This window comes from Doryrhamphus excisus, linkage group LG20 (genome assembly GCF_037039965.1).
Source record: "Doryrhamphus excisus strain RoL-2023G ecotype Guam linkage group LG20, RoL_Dexc_Guam_v1.1, whole genome shotgun sequence".
In the NCBI taxonomy this organism is placed as follows: domain Eukaryota; kingdom Metazoa; phylum Chordata; class Actinopteri; order Syngnathiformes; family Syngnathidae; genus Doryrhamphus; species Doryrhamphus excisus.
This window is the reverse complement of record NC_136376.1, coordinates 14,557,543-14,580,325: the sequence shown is the minus strand read 5'-3', so window position 1 is coordinate 14,580,325 and position 22,783 is coordinate 14,557,543. Positions and strand designations below refer to the sequence as shown.

The following is a 22,783-nucleotide window of genomic DNA, read 5'->3' as shown; positions in this document are numbered from 1 at the left end:
CATTCATTCATTTTCTACCGCCTTTTCCTCACGAGGGACGCGGGGGTGCTGGAGCCTATCCCAGCTGTCTTCGGTCGAGAGGCGGGTACACCTTGGACTGGTGGCCAGCCAATCACAGGGCACATATAGACAAACAACCATTCACACTCACATTCATACCTATGGACAATTTGGAGTGGCTAATTAACCTAGCATGTTTTTGGAATGTGGGAGGAAACCGGAGTACCCGGAGAAAACCCACGCATGCACGGGGAGAACATGCAAACTCCACACAGAGGTGGCCAAGGGTGGAATTGAACCCTGGTCTATAGGAAGAAATGTCATTCTTAAAAAGCATACATTTATTATCAACTGACTAATTTATGAGTTGATTCCTCCAACCTGATATATACTATATATACAGTAAAGTCTCGTTATATCGATATCGGTTATATCGAAGTACTGCTTATTACGATACTATTTTCATTTCCCGGCAAATTTCTAGTCTTTTATGATATAATTAGTTCCGTTAGTACGATACCCGGTTATTATGATAATCCGGTTACTACGATGCCCTTTTCATCTCCCGCCAGCCAATTTGGTCTGCTTATATCGATACAAAAGCAGCTTAAATCAATCTTTGCTTAAGGATTTCAATACCAAAAAAGAACACGGCGAAAAATAAAGTTGACTGGAAGCAGCCGTTCGCCGTGTTCTTTTTTGGTATTGAAATCCTTAAGCAAAGATTGATTTAAGCTGCTCGACATTGTTCTATACTATAGAACAATAGCCCTGTGATTGGCTGGCCACCAGTCCAGGGTGTACCCCGCCTCTCGCCCAAAGACAGCTGGGATAGGCTCCAGCACCCCCCGCGACCCTCGTGAGGAAAAAACAGAAGAAAATGAATGAATGAATGTCTCATAACCTGGAAACCCGCACACACACAGGGAGAACATGCAAACTCCACAAATGCCAAGCAGAGAATCGAACCTATTGACTGTGTGGCCGGCATGTTAGATTAATTCACGACTCCAAATTGTCCATAGAGTGTGAATGTGAGTTTGAATTTGTCAGCCCCGCCTGTTGCTTGCAGTCAACTGGGATAGGCTCCAGCATACCCATAAAAGGTTGGAGACCCCTGCTATAGATAAAATAGAATGTCAACTTACAGGAAGCCCGGGAGCTCCAGTGAGTCCAACATCGCCCTGTGAACCCAAAAATAAAGAAAAAAATCCTGGTCAAAATTAATTTCAATATATGACAGTATTTTGAATGCACATAATATTGTAAAAAAATTATGTCTTTCAACATAAGCTGGAATGTTATTTAAGATAAACAATTTGTGAATACGTGGATGTTAACAGCTGGAAAGCTTCTCTATGTGAATGCGAATGAAAGGCATGAGAGTGAATAGCACAGCTGAAGAGTGCCTGCTATGGACGATTCAATCATTACTACTTTAGACAACTTCAAAAAGTCACCCACTCGCACAAAATAGAAGGAAACGAAAAATAATGAAAAAATAATGAAAAATGAAAAATAAGCAGCAGCTAATTCCATCTCATGCTTGGGAAACACTTCCACTGCGATGAAATAATTCAACTGCTTTACATCATCACATGCTGTGAATATAAAATAAAACAAAGCTCATTCACTTCAGTGAACAACAGAATTTGCAATTTGCAGGAGTACCTTACAATGCAGGCAACATTTTGAGAGTTTAATGACTGCAAACACTCATTAAACGTGGCTAGCTGAGTTTTTTTTTTTTTTTTCCAGCGTAGGCTATTGGCAATAACTGCATTCTCCTGCAAGCTATCCACGGAGAAGCACTATAGAGAGTGAAGGAAACAAGATCCTGAAGTATCATTTGAAGTTCAAACCAATAATAAAATAATAATAATAATAGTGTCCAGCTCTGTATGTATGGCGGACTCACTCACTTTTTCTCCCTTGGGACCAACTGGCCCGGGGTCACCTGTCGGTCCCTGGGAATAAAAACATATGAGGTATATAATTCTCCCGGACAGGTACAGTCAGTAGGTTAAGGGCATATCTTTCAAAGAAGTTATTACTGTAAATGTCAGTACGGTGAAAATCCCCCCATGCATGCATGACATTGATCATTTCTCAATAAGTTTGGAGTGAACAACCTCCTAAGAATGGGCTGTGCAAGTTCAGAGAGAAAAACAAAGGAAATTTGTGGTTGAATTTACACAGCAGGTTTCAATACCCAGACCGATTCACTTGCTTTTATTCTATTATGGAAGTGAAAAAGTATTATATTAAATGTAATTTGCTGCTTATTTTGGCCTGGACTGACTCCTACCCCATAAAAGAACAGCGTCGTCACAATGTACAGGAAAATGTATCACATCACATCACCTTCATGGTTCATGTACAATATGGCATGTGTTATTAATACATGGCATGAGTCCAACTATATTCAATTTTTTATCACAAAACATCAACATTAACAACATTAAACAACAACATTAACTGTCTGTTAGCATTCACACCACTACTGAACGTCATCGCTCAACTAGGTGGCCTGTCTATGATCTGATCAGTGGTTGACTATGTAGTCTAGACCAGTGATTTTCAACCACTGTGCCGCGGGCACACTAGTGTACCTTGAGAAACCGTCAGGTGTGCCGTGAGGAATTATCCAATATCACTTTTTATAATGAACATTTATTAATCATCATTTGCAAATATTATGTCAATAGTATACATCAGCGGTGTCAAACACGTGGCCCGCGGGCCAAATGTGGCCCGCAGGACACTAGTTTGAGGCCCCCGCCTTGATATGAAAGTTTAATGTTAGTGCGGCCCGCGCAAGTTTGATATGGATGCTGTATGGTATCATGTACCCAGAAAAAATTATTACATTTGATTAATGTTCATGTTAAAGGTTAAATAACTGTTAATAGTTATCCTCCCTATCCGTGTGGAAGTGGTAAGTTTTTGGCTTTTTAAGTTGAAAGGAAATAACTTGGAGGCTACCGTTTAGGTGGCTAGCTCTCTAGTTTGCGAGTTAGCATGTGTCTCAAGACCCTGCAGTTGCGCAATATGTTGTAAATAAAAAGAGTATAAATGTGACTATAGTCGTGTTTTGTCATGTCTACAGGGCTCTAATAATGCTTTGTTCATTTTAATCTGAAAAAAATCATTTGTCTACCCACCAACTATATGTGCTTTCTTAAGTTTTTATTATTATTATTATATTTATTTATTACTGATTGATTGATTTTCTTTATTCTTGATCTTATTTTGTGTAGAAAAATAAAAAGTAAGATATTTGAGAACAGTGGAATGTTTTATCAGAGCTTTTATTGTTGAAAATCAGAACCAAAGCAAAGTTTATTCATTTTTCTGTTTTTAATAAATGCGTTTTTTTTTTTTTTTTAAAAACCTGATGCGGCCCAGTCTCGCCCAGACCCTAGCTCCAGTGGCCCCCAGATAAATTGAGTTTGAGACCCCTGGTATACATGGACCCAAATATTCCAATTGCATTTGGTTTATTTGCTCAAACGGAAAGAATTGAACAGGGATGGAATATTCCTTTAACCAATCAGATTGAGGTATCTTGTACCCGCTCAAATGGAAAGTTGCCAGGGTGTCTTCTTCTTCCTGGTGTTTTTCTTCTTCTGTTGTTTATTGGCGGTTGGCAAGCAGCTTTCGTGTGCATTAGCGCCATCTGTGGAACAGAATCTAAACCCTTCTATACTTTATTCACAAGTGCAGTTTTATTAAAAAAGAAAATATATATCTATATAAAACATGTCCTGAGTTTAATTATAAAATATTAGCAAGATTGAATTTGATCTTTTCATGCTTAAATTTATCCGGGTGCGTTCTTTCAGCGCATGCTCAGATATGACGTAACACGCAGATCCAGATGTTCTTCACTTTTAAAAATGGAGGCCAGCAATCGGCACTGGACTAAGCAACGTTTGTTTTTGATTCAAACTAAATTTCAAGACGGGACAGACGAAAAACTGGCAATACGGAGTTATTCCAACAAGTGGAAGAAAAACTCAGGGAAGCCGGTATCACGTGATGTTGATGTTTACGTTTTACTGGGCATGCCCTATTGACTATTCTGTTTGATTTTCATGGCGCATGTAGACAAGAGATTGGAATATTCCTTTCCATGGATACCATTGTTTCCCGAAAGGTCATTCGGAAAGAGAAAAAGTGGTGATGTAAAAACATGGCTACTGTGGAGTGTCTGTGGTGTAAAGACTGGCAGAGCAATGTAATATTGGTCCGTGTGGCAACACCTACCTTGTTCCTCCGATGGACTTATTGATGCACGTGTGAGGTCGTGGTGACATTTTGGAACATTTTTGGTTAGTGGTGTGCCACAAGATTTTTCCAATGTAAAAAACGTGCCGTGGTTGAAAAACACTGGTCTAGACTACGTAGAAATAACTGATAGCCAAACATGAAGGTGGTGTCCATGTGAACATAACAATGGTCAATCATCAATAATGGTCATTATTTCTCTTTTTCATCTATTTTACTGCTTGTCCTCTTGGGTCACGGGTATGCTAAAGCCTACCCCAGCTGTCCTTGGAATGGTCGCCAATAGACAACCATTCACACTCACATTCCCACTTATGGACAATTTAGAGACTAAAATTAACATAACATGCATATTTTTGGAATCGGTGGGAAGCCATTCAGAGAGAGAACATGCAAAGCAACGGAGATACAAACCCTCGATGCTCTGACAGGGCAACAGGTTAACCACTAGGCCACCTTGCTGCTCATTTTTTGACTTTTTTTTATTTGGAAAGAGTACTTTTCCTTTTGAGTTGGACCTTCTGGAATGGATTGATGATGCCAAGCAAGCTTTTACTGTAGTATGCAGTTTTGATTAGAGTGTTTTTGGCTTGTGTTTACAGCTTAGACTGCAATCACATCGCCAGATTGCCACATGTCATCAGGACCTCATTGGAATTTAACTTAAAATACCTCCAAACTCAGCTTCGCAGGAGCAAACACCAACTTGCGATGAACATAAGCCAACTTCTTTTTGGCAAGAACTTTGGAACTCTAAAAAAATGCAGCATATGTATCACTGGAATACACCTAGTATTTCAACTATGAAGCTAAAAAAAAACCTCTAACAACGTTGAATGGTTTGATATAGTATGTGCTGTGCTCATGCATTAACATGATGATACACTGATGATAACATGTAATAGTTGCAGTATCGTGCCGTATTTTGATGATTGAAAACACTACAGAAATGTATTTTCTCAGCACATCGATACACATATTTAGCCTAGCCTAGCCCAGAAACCAAAAGGAGCTAAAAGGACAGCGATAGTGTCCCTTACAGTGTGTCAATCCCTCAGCCCCGTTTCCTCTCATGGCGCTCAGCTTTGACAAGCGCCGTTTATATGATTGTTCTTACACGCGGAACCAGCTTGGCTGGACTAAGCAAAGTCAAGCCCTGCGGCTCCGAAACGAGATAGACGGACAGCTGGGACAGAGAGCGAAAGCTGATGAATGAGCCTTGACACACATCGACAGGGTAAATTGTCAGCAAGCCTCGTTAGGTGTGACACATTTGGGCTGGTAGCAGAGACGCTCTTAAATAAGTTAGGGGACGGGGTAAGAGGGATTGGGGGTGTGATAAGGGCTGCAAAAACACAATCATTTGTCATGGTTAAATATAGTTAAAGGGTCTATTAATGGGGGACTATATGCAAAAGATAAGTCTGGCTTTGCCATAGATGTGACTAATTTATGGTCTCCGAGTCGATTCGCCAACATTCAAGGAAAAGTCATGGTACAAAACCGGGGGGCACTAATGATCCCATTGACGTGATGTTTTTAAAATATGTGCCTAAATGCAATCAGTAGAAATCAACGTGAAAAGCAAATTCAAATTGACAGTCTAAGCATTTTACTGTGGCAACCTGACACACACATGTGTGTATGGGGGGGGGGGGGTTCTGCAGCTAATTTCTTCGCAGAGTTATTAGCGTCGATGTGCCAAGAATGAAGGAGCGTCTGAGTTCAAGGCTCAATTTGATAACGAGCACGTAAACAACTCCAGGTTGACTCAATTAAAGGGGGGAATTTGATTAATGGGAATTTGGTGCTCTTTCAGTCACAAGCCGCTCTCATTATTGCGGGGAGAGGGTCTGGTAATATGAACCCGTTGTCTTGTTATTGGGATTCTTTTACAGTCATTATGTTGATTGGAGAAAAGCACCTTGGGGCTCACAGTCATTCCCAATCATTCATTGGTGCCTGCACGCTGAAGGCAAATTATAACCATTAAGGTACAAAGATTTTTACATATTCAGTGAAGAGTGCCATGAAACAATCATGCTTAAAGCAATATTATGAATTCAAGTCAAAGTTAAAAAAAAAAGAAAAAAAGTGGAGCAGCATGGACGCCTCTGTGTTGCTGTGAAGTGTGGCCCGCAGGACACTAGTTTGAGGCCCCCGCCTTGATATGAAAGTTTAATGTTAGTGCGGCCATGTATCATGTACCCAGAATTAATGTTCATGTTAAAGGTTAAATAACTGTTAATAGTTATCCTCCCTATCCGTGTGGAAGTGGTAAGTTTTTGGCTATTTAAGTCTAAAGAAAAAAACTTGAAGGCTAGCGTTTGGGGCGCAGCTCTCTAGTTTGCTAGATTTCTAGTACTCCGGTTTCCTTCCACATTCCAAAAACATGCAATCCAATTAACATCCATATAATTAACAACAGGTTAATTGGCGACTCCAAATTGTCCATCAGGCGAGAGGCGGGGTACACCCTGGATTGGTGCCCAGCCAATCACAGGGCACATATAGACAAACAACCATTCACACTCACATTCATACCTATGGACAATTTGGAGTGGCTAATTAACCTAGCATGTTTTTGGAATGTGGGAGGAAACCGGAGTACCCGGAGAAAACCCACAGAGATGAGGGTGGGATTGAACTCTGTGAGGTCTGTGCACTAACTACTCGACCGCCGTTGTCGACCCGTAGATGTACACACTAAAATACAATACACAAAAGGCACAAAGTCTTGTAGCTTTGAAGTGATTAGATATTCAGGCGAAATTGGAATGCATTCACACGCATGCAAAACACAGTAAAACACACACAGTTCCGTTCCAAATGTCAGAACTACAAATAGTTCATGGTGTTATATATGTAAAAAAACATTTATTTTCATGTAAATCAATCAATCAAATAGTGGGGTGGGCCCCCTGGGGCCAACAGACACGTGTAAGGTTATGCATCTTTGAGCCACATACAGTAAAGTCTCGTTATATCGATATCGGTTATAACGAATTACTACTTATTACGATACTATTTTCATTTCCCGGCAAATTTGTAGTCTTTTATGATATAATTAGTTCCGTTAGTACGATACCCGGTTATTATGATAATCCGGTTACTACGATGCCCTTTTCATCTCCCGCCAGCCAATTTGGTCTGCTTATATCGATACAAAAGCAGCTTAAATCAATCTTTGCTTAAGGATTTCAATACCAAAAAAGAACACGGCGAACGGCTGCTTCCAGTCAACTTTATTTTTCACACTTCCACCACCAGAGCACAGCACACACACCGATTCCCGCACTTCCTGGTTCACAGGTCATGTTCAATCCGCTCAAACAAAGTTGACTGGAAGCAGCCGTTCGCCGTGTTCTTTTTTGGTATTGAAATCCTTAATCAAAGATTGATTTAAGCTGCTCGACATTGTTCTATAGTATAGTGCATTATTGCCCACTTTTAATGCAGTTCGGCGCAGGATCGGATATATGGATAGTCCGGTTATATCGGTATTTTTTCCGACTCCCGAGAATATCGATATAACGAGACTTTACTGTACTGTAATCTTTGTTTATCATGATCACTTGTTGGTGTAGAACTGCATGCATCATACTAAGAGGATTCTAATAAATAAATATGAGCCTCTTAGGTAGTGAAATGATGGAAACAAAGTATTAGAAAGTAATGTATTATGATCGAGATATACCGTAGCTCCAGTTATAGTTCCAACTATATTGCAAGGTTTTAGAGTTTTGTGATTCGGAGTGAGGAAAGTAGTCCTCATTCGGAGTGAGGAAAGTAGTCCTCACTCCGAATCACTGATTGCTTGTGTGGACGAGAGCATGAAGCGAAGCTCAGCAGAACTTATTCCCTTTATCATTTGCTAATAATTATTCTACCATGTGCGCCTTTGTCAGATATTTTGATTAAATAATCTGGACCATAAAATTCAGATGATGACAGCTACAGTATGCGACAGTACATTTGTAGAGCTCAAACGACAATATGCTGAATAAAAACCGACAATGCAATTAGAGATAAATTGATGTGTCGCTGTGTGACAGACATCTGTGTTTGTCTGTGTATTCAAACCGGAGCAATTAAAACAGTTTCATTTGGCTTGCATTCAATCAATATTCAAACATTTAACAATTTAGATGTTTTTTTTGTCTACCAGCACCTGGCATTGTGTTTTCATGTGATTGGTGACATTTATTCAAGAGACGCCGCACAGTGTTAATTAAATTGCCATTGTTTCACCCATTTGATAATTATTATCTCATTAGGGAAAGCAGCTGACAAAATAAATAAATAAAAGTGATCAGTCAAGGATAGTCACAAATGCCGTTACAGAAATTAGTGTTTTATTTACTTTTTGACATTTTAACACACTCAACCAATTTCTCACAATGATTAGAATGCTAATATGGGAAAAAAATATGTTTTGTTTTGTTTGTGTTCAGATGAGTCTGTCCAAATACAGGATTGCTCAAACTAGCCACCTTTTCTTGTAATGTGCGACAAAAGTGCACTGGACTCACTCATGTCCGAGTAAGATGACAGATGATACCACTGCTTTTTGTACTGGAGGGAGTACAGACAAAATCATTAGAAAGGTCAGAGAAGAAATGGTCACACTAAAAAGATGGTTTGATGATAATAGATTGTCCTTGAACCTAAATAAAACTAAAATCATGCTGTTTGCTAACAGCAGAAAGGACACGTACCAGCAAATACAAATAGACGGTGTGGACATTGAAAGGGTGAACGAAAATACATTTCTGGGGATCACAATAGATGAAAATATGAGCTGGAAACCTCATATTACAAATATACAACATAAGGTGGCCAGAAATATTTCAGTATTGAACAAAGCAAAATTTGTTCTCAATCCGAAATCACTCCACACTCTTTATTGCTCTCTGGTTCTACCATATCTTACTTATTGTGTGGAAATATGGGATAATAACTATAAAAGCAATCTTCACTGGCTAAATGTACTGCAAAAAAGGCCAGTAAGGATAATTCATAATGCCGCCTACAGAGAACATACTAACTCCTTATTTATAAAATCACACATGAAATGAAACCCCTTTAGAAGTCCTGACACTATTACACAAAATAGGATACATTCATTCATTCATTCATTCATTTTCTACCGCTTATTCTCACGTGGGTCATGGGCATGCTGGAGCCTATCCCAGCTGTCTTGGGGTGAGAGGCGGGGTACACCCTGGACTGGTGGCCAGCCAATCACAGGGCACATATAGACAAACAACCATTCACACTCACATTCATACCTATGGACAAGTTACACTCGTCAATTAACGTGTATAATTAAAATAAAAGCAATGCCAAACTGATACTTGCATTGTTCCTTTAACAGTAGCAATAAAGTTCTGTTTTTGCACAGACATGCTAGGAGGCTGCACTCCTGTTGTGAGAAGACTGAAGCATTCATGTGCAAAATGACATGCAAGTGTCTGAGCGTGCTGCATTGTTATCTTTGGTTGCAAGCGGTGGACTTTTGCAGCCCATACATGGTGGGATGAAGGCGAGGAGGTGGTGGCGAGGAGGTGGGAGCGAGGAGGTGGTGGCGAGGAGTGCCGTTTGTGCAATTGTGTTGCAGCACAAGGTCAGAACACTGTGGGGAGCTGTGTGTACACTCGGCTGCTAATTACACACACCACTGTGTCTCGTTACTCCTGTAGCGGCGGGGCCGCAAGACAATCTGGCAACTCCCCAGCGCGGGACAACTAAAGCCCGCCACACAAGCAGGAGTGCACCAATGCAGTCTAATTATGTTTACTTATACCTTTTACTAACTGCACCAGCTCGGGGTCGGTGCCCCTTTCTGGCTAGCAGGGGGATAATCACAATTTTCTGCAACGGCATACATTTTAATCATCAACAAAGCAGGTTTAATCTGTCGGGGAAAGAGGCTAAATTCAAGTGGAAGGCGTTTTAAGTCTTCCCAGCATTCCCGTGGAGAAATATTGTTCAGGCAAAAAGGACAGGCGCTTTGAAGCGCAGTGGAATAGGATCTCCGAGCAGCGCAGATAACTTGAGTGCCGACACACAAATGCCAAAGAGGTTGCAGAGGGAAATGCCTTTTGTGACTTTCCATTTGCTCAGCGATACGCCATCACACACTCCTGCTGTGAAACCAATCACAGTGAGTGCCGGGGACTATGTCTTATTAGCGTGTCCATTACCGCACATGAATGACAATAGTCCACCGAGGGGATCTAAACAAAACGGGAAGAAGCGTGGAAGAATATCACGGTTAAAAAAGCTGTCGTGTTGACACTTCCCCCTTCCGCCTGACATCATGTATGCACAAAATGTGAGTGGTTTAGGGATTACAGGCCGTCCGCTCCCGCTGTCCCACAGGACACGTATCTGTGTAAATGATACAGGATCACATGGTCATGCATAGGATTCTGTCTTCTCAGGTGTCTTGTTGAGCCTTAAATAACACGTTAGCTTTAAAATTGGAATATGAGCTCATTGCAGTAAAAGGAACAGATCAGGTAGATCGTCGCTGATCATGGATGCAAATCATTTGGTGCAAGTGTGTCAGGAACATATTTAGCTTTATTCTTTTGAATGATTGTGGATTTATTGTCGATATTGTCGGGAGTCGGAAAAAATATCGATATAACCGGACTGTCGATATATCCGATCCTGCGCCGAACTGCATTAAAAGTGGGCAATAATGCACTCGACATTGTTCTATAGTAAAGAACAGGGGTGGGCAAACTTTTTGACTCGCGGGCCGCATTGATATGACAAAATGTACGGGGGGGGGGGGGGGGGGGCAGACTATATATTTTACACGTAACAGTCCACCTGGTATTATTGTATCTGTAAAATTGTCATGCAATCTGCTATTATTATTTATTATTTTATATTTATATTTAAATATTAAAAAAATAATAAAATATTATAATATTTACAATAAAATTAAAATACTAATTATATTATTATGTAAAATATGCAAATATAACAATAATATTATATATAATTAATATAATAATTAGCATTAATATAATAATTAGAATAACCATAATAGTTCTAATAATAATTATAATAATCTAATAATCTAATAATCTAATAATCTAATAATCTAATAATCTAATAATAATCTAATAATAATAATAATTATTATTATTATTATTATGTGCTTGTGTCCCTTTTTTCAGGAGCACTTTGTAAACAACAGACCATGTCAAAAAAGGAAATTGATAAAACCATCAAAAGGTTGGCTCAGGCCATGATGCCAGGTTGTATGTTGAGTTTAAATGAAATACTTTGGAAAGATTGGGTGGGCCGTATTCAAACACTTGGCGGGCCGGATGTGGCCCCCGGGCCGTAGTTTGCCCACCCCTGGTATAGAACAATGTCGAGCAGCTTAAATCAATCTTTGCTTAAGGATTTCAATACCAAAAAAGAACACGGCGAACGGCTGCTTCCAGTCAACTTTATTTTTCACACTTCCACCACCAGAGCACAGCACACACACCGATTCCCGCACTTCCTGGTTCACAGGTCATGCTCAACCCGCCCCACATAGCTGGCCAAACACATGCCTGCAACAGAAGAACCAACTGCGTTCGTGGTTTCTCTCGTGTGTACAGAATCTATACACACGAGAGAAACCACGAACGCCAGCATGTACATATGAAAAACAGTGATTATTGCAAGCGATAAAAAGATATCTGAATACAACACAATTAAATACATGTATTTGTACGCTTGTGTCTTCGTTGGAATAGGTGTGTATGCTATGTCAGTTGGTTCTTCTGTTGCAGGCATGTGTTTGGCCAGCTATGTGGGGCGGGTTGAGCATGACCTATGAACCAGGAAGTGCGGGAATTGGTGTGTGTGCTGTGCTCTGGTGGTGGAAGTGTGAAAAATAAAGTTGACTGGAAGCAGCCGTTGGCCGTGTTCTTTTTTGGTATTGAAATCCTTAAGCAAAGATTGATTTAAGCTGCTTTTGTATCGATATAAGCAGACCAAATTGGCTGGCGGGAGATGAAAAGGGCATCGTAGTAACCGGATTATCATAATAACCGGGTATCGTACTAACGGAACTAATTATATCATAAAAGACTAGAAATTTGCCGGGAAATGAAAATAGTATCGTAATAAGCAGTACTTCGTTATAACCGATATCGATATAACAAGACTTTACTGTATGTACTCACTACAAAAATCTATGGCGTCATCGATGACGCCATAGATCTTTTTTATGATAACAAAAGCGAATCATTTCATCCAATGCTGACTTTGGACCAAACATGATTTTAATATTTAAAAACGACTAACAAACTATCTTTCTTTTTAAAGTTTCATCTCACAGCGGAGTCAAGGGTCCTAAAGAGATACATCAAATATTACAAGGCCACAAAGAAATGCCTCCTTGAGCTGATGAAGTGGTTAAAAGAAGACAACCTCATTGCAGCTAATGAGAGTCAAGTTTTGACTTATGAAGGCACTGGGGAAACTGGTTTTAATACATGCTGATGATACGAGAGGCAAGGTTATGAGACGTCCTTTCCTCTCGTGGACTGCCTTCATATTCATCGAAATGAACAGCAGGAAATAAAAGGCTGAAGAGATCACATGAATTGTAAAACAAGCATTGTGTTCAGTCCGACTATCAGCTTGATGAGCTGTCGTCCTACAAAAGTACGACTTAGATTAGGTGACCGGAAATGTAGTAATGATATTACGAAGACAGCCATAACAAGGTACAGTTAAACCTCGGTTCTTCGTATCATTGTGCACATTGTGTCGCGTGTCCATTGTTGTGTTCCACAGCGGATGGCTCGCTTATGTAAACAATGGGAAACACACGCAGGGATATGATGGGAGAGGAGGTATTTTTATGATCCAAATGTACAGTATTACACTTTTGAATGTGCATTGTTTTTAAAAGCCAAACTCTTAAAGGGGATCTGCACTTTCTGGGAAAGAATTTAGCCCATAATTCACAATCCTTACGTGAAACATGACATTTCTTTCCCTTTTCGGTGCATTATAACACGAGAAAACAAGTTAATATCAGCTAGCTTACAATGAATACTATTACATGTTATCATCAGTGTGTGTGTTCATGCATGATCACAGTATGTATATCAAAACTTTGTGGTTTTTTTTGTTTGTTGCGCCATATTCAAAATAGGGGCATCCCAATGAGAGCATTGTAAGCTAGCTCATATTAACGTGTTTTCCCGGGTTAACATATGTCTTCATGTTTCAAATACGGACGTGACTGATGGGCAAAATTGTGGCCCTACCAACTAATCGGAACTATGTTCTTCATCACCAAAATCTGACCAGAACAGTGGTCACTAAGTGGGGGGAGGTAAGTTACCGTTGATGCACTACATTGCTGATGGAGATGTCATACAACTTCATGTCAAAAATCCGAACTATCCCTGTAATACACTGCTTGAGTGTATTATCATGATCTTTATTAGCATGACCTCGACTGGAATGACTTTGACAAAGAAGGTGACATTAAAATCATGAAAGTGAGGAGCTGTCATCCATGTTGCTCCCTCATTCCCGTCTTTGTCAGCGAGTCTTCAATCAAGATAAAAGTGACGTTAAAGATTCATTTATATGCATTTACTGTATTTGTAGTTCAAATTGTTTTCTATGACTGCACTATATTCAAATTGTCTTTTGAGATTTTTGGGTATCTAGAACGATTTAATTGGATTTGCATAGTTTCCGATGGGAAAAATTATTTGAGTTTCCATATGATTGGGTTTTAGATGAACCCTTTGGAATGGATTAATAATGAAAAGCAAGGTTCCACGGTACATTGACTAGATAGTTCATTAAGAACAATCACACAATATAATGACATCCACAACATGAGATGTATCAAACATCATTTTTGACTTACCCTGAAAAGTACACTGCACCATGCTGAGGTCAAACTGTATTTCACCCTTCATGTACTACATAAATACATGGGTAAACAAGGTCTTAGATCACCTAGATCTAACTAAGCAAATACATAAGGGCATCTCATTGGGTAATTACTGTAATTATGGGCAATTGTTTCAGCTGGCAACAAATTATCCAAGCCTAACTGATGCACCAAGCCAGCTTCTCATTTGTATTTCACATGTTCTAGAATTGTCTGTCTTTTCTGTCTTATTTGTGGAAAGTTTTCAGATGAAAATGATGCGTAAACGTCTCAGCATTGAACCAGGAAAGAGAACTTGATTCCTCTCAACGACAAATCTTGCAGCTTGTCATCTCCTGCTATTTCCAGTTTAAGTGCCGCTCACGTCCTGTCAGCTGCAGCTCAGTGGGAGCCCATCAGAGAACCCCAAAGAGATGCATATGTACATAATCTTGTTTTGTTTTTTTTTTTATGAAAAAACACCAGAATTGAGAAAATAATACAATGTTTATATTATAAAAATCCAAAATATCCAATGCAATCGTGGATTTTCATTTAATTTGGGGAAACAATGACCGCCACCATTGATGCAGTGGATGGGTTTATTTCCAGTTAGGTGGTCTCCTCGGTAAACTTGTTCATGACATTCATATGCAAATACCTTTAGAGTTGCCAACAGCTACAGACCCTTCAACAAAGTGAGCAATGGCGGTGCTGGTGGTGGGAGGATATAAACTCACACTTGTGACCTGCCAATTAAGCTTTTGTGCTTTGCTGTTTGCATTAAACATGCATTACTGCACAAAAACAAAAACAATGTCTGCTCCGTCTGACGCTCGATGGTCAGCAGCGAAGCAATGTTAACGCGCGCACACAAACCTTGCCACGGCTGGATGTACCGGTATTCCTGTCATAGCTAAAACTGAAGAATTTCTTGTTACTATGGCAACTTCTGGAGTCATTTGTCATAACTTCAACTTGTGATTCCAGTGTACTCCTGTGTCTGCATTCAAGACGACGTCCGTGGCAACTGTTGTCCTCTCAATGGGGAGCTGTCTAGTGTGCCAACAAACACGCTATAAAGTCACCATCTGCACAGCCTCCATCTATATTACCCCACTGTGGGCAAACAAATGCTTTGTAATAAAACATGCTAATGGCTACTTTACTAACTTGCTCTCATCTCATCTTCACTAAAACATCATCATTAATTCACATCTTATCTTAAATACTCCTATATAAATGTTTCTTACTGGGTACAACCACATGAGTTAGAGTGTGTACTGTATCGTAGTATACGTATTAGTCAAATCACTTCAATCCAATTTCCTAGCATGCAATAAAGTTTAACCTGAAGTGACATACAGTAGAGGGTACATCCATTTAGCTCATTAGTATGCTAAGCCCATTGCGGCACGCATATCAATTAATCTCACTGCAGGAGGACACCGAAGGCTGGAGCACACTCAAATACTCCAATTCACACTCGCACTCCGATTCAAATGTGTCAGGCACCAGAAAACAGACACAGGATATTCTGCTGTGCCCCCTCTTCCCCCCAGGGCATCACACAGAAAATGAAAAGCCTATAAGAATTGATTCTCTGATGAAACTCTATCTGGATGATATGCTATGCATGGAATGAATATATATATATTTATATATATATGTATATATATATATATATATACTACAGCGATGGTACTTACCTTTTCCCCATCCATCCCTTTCTGTCCTTCTGATCCGACTTCTCCCTAAAATGACAAGAGTGAAAGTTAAAAGTTTGCGTTTCAACCAAATTGACACTTTGGCATAATAAAACTCAACTCAACAGTTTTGGTTAAATAGTTTTATGTGAAATACTGTAGCACAGGGGTCTCAAACACGCGGCCCGCGGGCCATATGTGGCCCGCAGGACACTAGTTTAAGGCCCCCGCCTTGATATGAAAGTTTAATGTTAGTGCGGCCCGCGCAAGTTTGATATGGATGCTGTATGGTATCATGTACCCAGAAAAAAATATTATGTTTGATTAATGTTCATGTTAAAGGTTAAATAACTGTTAATAGTTATCCTCCCTATCCGTGTGGAAGTGGTAAGTTTTTGGCTGAAGTTGAAAGAAAATAACTTGAAGGCTACCGTTTAGGTCGCTAGCTCTCTAGTTTGCGAGTTAGCATATGTCTCAAGACCCTGCAGTTGCGCAATATGTTGTAAATAAAAATTATTTGCCGTTTTATTATTATTATTATTATTATTATATTTATTTATTTATTACTGATTGATTGATTTTCTTTATTTATTTTTCATCTTATTTTGTGTAGAAAAATAAAAAGTAAGATATTTGAGAACAGTGGAATTTTTTTATCAGAGCTTTTCTTGTAGAAAATTGGAACCAAAGCAAAGTTTTTAAATTTTTTTTGTTTTTAATAAATGTGTTTGTTTTTTTTTGAAAACCTGATGCGACCCAGTCTCACCCAGACCTGAGCTCCAGTGGCCCCCAAGTAAATTGAGTTTGAGACCCCTGCTGTAGCATGAAGCAATTGTCACTCCCAATTCTCAATGGGAGTGACCAGGATGGATAGGATCAGAAACGAGTACATGTTAGAGGTCTTGGAGATAAAGTCAGTTATCGGCCAGTTGGGACATGTCCAGAGGAGAGATAGTGAATATATTATATATAGTACAAGGATGCTGCCAGGTAGGAGGCGTAGAGGAAGACCAAAGAGGTTTATGGATGTAGTGAAGGAGGACATGAGGGTAGTTGGTGTGACAGAGACAGATGCAGAAGACAAGGTTGGATGGAGGAGATTGATTTGCTGTGGCGACCCCTGAAGGGAAAAGCCCAAAGAGAAAGAAGAAGAAGACGGTAGCATGAAGCAAACATGTGGTGTGTGTTTTGTTGGGCTTACATTGACTGCATTGTGACTACTAATGGAAAGATCAGAGCAAAACTGTGTCCCAATCACATAAATTGTGTCCAGTGGTGGAGAAACACAGCAATACTACCCAATTTAATTTCACACTGGAAGCCACTTTAAACTGAGCGTCATGCTTGCCACAACAACAATATGGTGCAGAAAAGAAAGAGAAAAATTTATTTTTGGAGTTGTGAGTTTATTTACATTCATAGAAATCTCTTTATGATCGCAAGGTTGACTAACTACACAGAATCGGGTGTGAGATGTGAAACTTTCTTGCAATGATACGAATGTAACCTATAGAGATTTATGACCTCATGGCAAATGATGCGCTTATAAAAATCCAAGGACAAATATATATTTTACTGTTATAAGCAGCTGCAGCAAACGTTTACAATGTGTCTAAATGAAGCCTGGAAAAGTTCAGCATGGTCAGTCAGTCTGCACGAGAAATAAAACTTTTTTTTTCTAGAGCTTTCGCTTCCATTTCTATGATGTCATTGTCATCATTTTATCACTGCATTTCTTACATTTTGTGTACTTTAGGTATAAGATCTCATACTAAACTTGATTTACATCACAATCTAGGAACCGAAGTTGCACCTAAAGCAGGGACCGCCTGTATACAGAAAGTCAAAAACTGCAGAATCTCTCCTAACCTGGTACGCATGGGAAGAAGGAATTCATAGAAACTGTTTGGAAAACAGAACAACAAGGACTCACCACTACCAGTGTCTGCTTAAATCACATTAATCTGAAGACATATTTTGGTCTTAATGCACAAATACAGTAGCTGCAATTGTAGCATCCTTTCTAATGTTTTTGAGTTTAATAGTAAGCTTGCAGCTTTGGTAATGGTAATGGTAATGGTAATGGTAATGGTTTTATTTCATTTGAACATGCATCAGATTCCAATTGAGTGCATCCCATAATCAGTTCCCAGTTCCACATGTCCAAAAAGAGTAGGAAGAAGCAAAGCTTATTAAATCCTACCCCTCCATCTGGTACTTTTACAATCACTAACTGTTACATTTGTTCACTTCCTGCTTTCCATAATTCAGTTTAGGGTTTTTTTTTTAAATAATGCACCTCGTAGCGAAGTACTCGGTGATATGAGCATCCAATGCCATAATGGGTACCATAGTAAGTGTCAATATAGTGATATAGAGTAAAGGCTTGTTATATCGATATCGGTTATAACGAATTACTACTTATTACGATACTATTTTCATTTCCCGGCAAATTTCTAGTGATATATATAGCACATCATGACTGGTTCAAGACTCTTCATCCTTGGATTTAGCAAATTTATTTTATTTATTAATTTATTTTATTAATTTTTAATAATTTTTGGGGTGTTTTTAAACATTTTTTTATTTTTTTTATTTTTTGTCCCGTACCAAAGTACTGGGTGATATGAGCATCCAATGCCATAATGGGTATCATAGTAAGTATCAATATAGTGATATATATAGCACATCATGACTGGTTCAAGACTCTTCATCCTTGTATTTAGCAAACATCAACTGCTTGTATTGTTTCTTGAATTGGCTCATCGTTGTGCATTGTTTGATTTCCTTACTCAATCCATTCCATAGTTTGATTCCACATACTGAAATGCTATGGCTAGCATAACGTAGTCCTAGCATAGAAGTGTTTCAAATGTACTTCTTCCCTGAGATCATATTTCTCCTCTCTTGTAGAGAAGTATTGGATGACATTTTTAGCTAATTGCTTATTTTTAGCCTTATGCATTATTTTAACTGTTTGAAGATGAACTATATCAGCAAGTTGAAGTATTTGTCATTTTAGAAATAAGGAGTTAGTATGTTCTCTGTAGGCGGCATTATGAATTATCCTTACTGGCCTTTTTTGCAGTACATTTAACCAGTGAAGATTGCTTTTATAGTTATTACCCCATATTTCCACACAATAAGTAAGATATGGTAGAACCAGAGAGCAATAAAGAGTGTGGAGTGATTTCTGATTGGGAACAAATTTTGCTTTGTTCAATATTGAAATATTTCTGGCCACTTTATGTTGCTTTGCTTTCACTAATAAAATCAAGTATTCAGTAGCTACCTTTTGACCTGGGCTTCCATGAATGCCAGCCTCTCCTGGTTCGCCCTGCAACAGAAAACCCAATGAGAAAAGTTACTGATGTTATTCCTGCATTGGCTCAGCAGATCAGCAAATCAGCAAGTCAACTTTACAGATGCCATGTCTGCTGCTCTGCAGAAACTCCATCACACAGTAAAGATCATTCCAACACGCACCTTGCTAGTGAATGCGACTTACTGATTATTCGGGGGCCGGTATCCATTAGGCCCATTTGAGGAATATGGCAATTAGACTTTTACAGTACCGTGTCAGCACTCGTACTGTTCTTGAAAACACAAGCTGTACACGAAGGTGATGTGCCCTGGGCAAGAAGTAGTTTTAATTTCACTATCATACTTCTAGTTTGCATTCTCTGTGTGCACATGCAGAAGAAGCAAATCTAGTAATACTGGGGTTTATGTGCGAGGCCATAGAAAATGGATTTCCATTCAAGTAAGCTCCATTCTTATAACCCACTACTTATCTGTTTAATTTCCTAGGGGATTTTGGATTAATCATAGCAGTTTAATCCTTTTGCAGTGCATTAGAATCCTCCATCCAACTCTCAGTGTAATGCAGAATAGTACTCACTGTTTAAGTAACACAGTCATAGTAATCCCCAACACACTTTCCTCAGAAGCCCACTGTGTAGGTCACAAAGACCGGGCTGTGCACTTCTCATTATACGTGTTTTAAATGCTCTAAATTGCCCAGATGTCTTTGATTAATCTTTACAAAGTCACGGTAAATTGCTAATAAGTATACTCTGGCCATTTTTTCCCTCCATTTTTAACACAGAAGGAGATTCCTGTAACGGTAATTGAAAGCCTCACGAGCTCAACCCATTAACAGTAGATGCTTTATGACATTGTTAGCCCCTTTCATGTATTATGGATGTACACTTCTAAAAAGGGTGCAGCAGAGTTTAAAAGTCACTGGATCCCTCCAGGGAATTTTGGAATCAATGTGAATTAAGTCATCTTTAACAGAGGTGCTGTGGAAAAGGAAGATTTTAAATGCAAATAAAATGTATCAAAATCTGGTAGTTACAGGAACCCTGCCCTCTTTATTCGGTAATACAATCAGACAAGTCATGGCACTGTGGACCGACTCTATAATCTTGGGTCCGTGGGGATGCAGAGGGGTTTGCCCAACCGGTCTACATGTGTTTTGTGGACTTGGAGAAGACATTCAAACGAATCCTGTAGGGAGTACTCCGGGGATATGAGCTAATCCGGGCGGTTTGCTCCCAGTCACAGTTAGAGCTTGGTTCATTCATTCATTTTCTACTGCTTATCCTCACAAGGGTCGCGGGCATGCTGGAGCCTATCCCAGCTGTCTTGGGGCGAAACGCGGAGTACACCCTGGACTGGTGGCCAGCCAATCACAGGGCACATATAGACAAACAACCATTCACGAGCCAGCAATAAGTCAGGGCTGCACTTTGTCATCATTCTGTTCATTATTTTTATGGACCGTTTTTGTGTTATTTTCGGGCTCTGACCTTCAGCGTTTACTGGGACGGTTTGCATTTGAGCTGACTCAGTACCTCCAAATCAGAGGCCATGGTTCTCAGTCGGAAAAGGGTGGAGTGCTCCCTCCGGGTTGGGAATGAGGTCCTACCCCAGGTGGAGGAGTTTAAGTATCTCGGGGTCTTGTTCAGGAGTGAAAGAAAGTGGGAGCGTGAGGTCGACAGACGGATCGGTGCAGCCTCGGCAGTAATGCGGTCGCTGTACAGAACTGTCGTGGTGAAATTTACCGGTGGATCTATGTTCCTACCCTCACCTATGGTCATGAGCTTTGGGTCATGACCCAAAGAATGAGACGGCGGGTACAGGCGGCTGAAATGAGTTTCCTCCGTAGGGTAGCTGGACTCACCCTAAGAGATAGGGTGAGGAGCTCAGCCATCCGGGAGGGGCTCAGAGTAGAGCGGCTTCTCCTTCACATCGAGAGGAATCAGTTGAGGTGGCTCGGGCATCTAGTCCGGATGCTTCCCGGACGCCTCCCTGGTGAGGTGTTCCGGGCATGCCCAGTTGGGAAAAGGCCCTGGGGCAGACCTAGGACACGCTGGAGGGATTATGTCTCACAGCTGGCCTGGGAACGCCTTGGTGTCCTCCCGGTGGAGCCGGAGGAGGTGGCCGGGGACCGGGAAGTCTGGGCTTCCCGACTAAGACCAGGATAAGCGGAGGAAAATGGATGGATGGACTAAGAATTTAGAACCACTATTCATTCATGCAGCGTTTGGCCGTACATTAACCAAGGCTGTGTACATAAACTAAAACTTTATATTTGGCAATAATTGTCATAGAAAATAAAATCTTACTAAAAGTATGAAAACCTTTGTACTTCCAAGGCCTATAGTGATGGATCATTTAGTTCGTCAAAGCAACTGTCATACACCAAAATGAGAAGATGTTGACGATGCGAATTTCCACTCCCTGAGGTGTCCCAATACCTGTGCCCATATTGTGTATTTTATTGCTCCTCGTGTGGGTTTAGTGTACTAAAGATGAGCATTAGTGTGGTTTACTTCAAACTCAAATAAAGCAAGCGGAATGACATTCAAATAAAGATTGAGATTTACTGAACCAAAATAACCGTATTGCTGCAAATCTCATCTAAAACCGAACAAACACGTCTGACATATTAAGCCAATTTGAACACAGAACTCAAACAAATACTAGTTGAAGAAAAAAAGGACCAATGGGATAGCAAAACATTACAAACTATGACAAAGGAGTGCAGGCCTTTTTGTTGTTTCTTTACCTTAATGTCATCGATTTATTGTTGAAGATGATAACGAGATTTAATATGAATGTTGGCTCTCAGTAAGTAAACAAACGGTGCCAGGTATTGATTGGTCGAAGACTTCAAATTACATTTAAGGTGTTAACAATGGAGGACAAGACTTCACAGCATGAAAACATGGTCTCCAGATGTAATAGAAAAAAAAAACAAAAGGGCCTGTATTTGTGAAAGTCAACTGAGTACTTTGGCTGAAACACAAAGAAAATATTCTTCAATTGAAAAAAAACAAGGCGGCACGGTGTTTGAGTGGTTAGCGCACAGACCTCGCAGCTAGGAGACCAGGGTTCAATTCCACCTTCGGTCATCTCTGTGTGGAGTTTGCATGCATGGGTTTTCTCCGGGTACTCCGGTTTCCTCCCACATTCCAAAAACATGCTAGCTTAATTAGCGACTCCAAATTGTCCATAGGTATGAATGTGAGTGTGAATGGTTGTTTGTCTATATGTGACCTGTGATTGGCTGGCCACCAGTCCAGGGTGTGCCCCGCCTCTCGGTCAAAGACAGTTGGGATAGGCTCTCGTGAAGAAAAGCGGTAGAGAATGAATAAATGAAAAAAAAACATTATTAGCTGTTGTATGTGTGCCAACTTTGTTGACAAGGTGTTTAGTATTCAGTTTGGGGGTCAACCAAAATTGGAAGGATTATTGCTTTGATATCATGGGAGTGTATCAAACCGTTGGATACACAGGTCACGGTTGGGTACGCATACTTCCGGTTGCCGAGTAATCGTGTCCTTCCTCCTCCTTTGCT

At 40.0% G+C, this 22,783-nt stretch overlaps 1 protein-coding gene across 1 annotated transcript in view; it reads right to left on the bottom strand.

Moving 5' to 3' along the window:
• col19a1 (collagen, type XIX, alpha 1) overlaps positions 1-22,783 on the bottom strand; it is a 40,478-nt gene that overhangs the window by 443 nt on the left and 17,252 nt on the right. The window contains exons 9-11 of the mRNA XM_078787427.1: positions 19,208-19,252; positions 15,919-15,963; positions 1,923-1,967 (exon numbers count right to left, since the gene is read on the bottom strand). Of these exons, the coding sequence (XP_078643553.1) occupies positions 1,923-1,967; positions 15,919-15,963; positions 19,208-19,252 (135 nt within the window). The remainder of the gene's footprint in view (positions 1-1,922; positions 1,968-15,918; positions 15,964-19,207; positions 19,253-22,783) is intronic.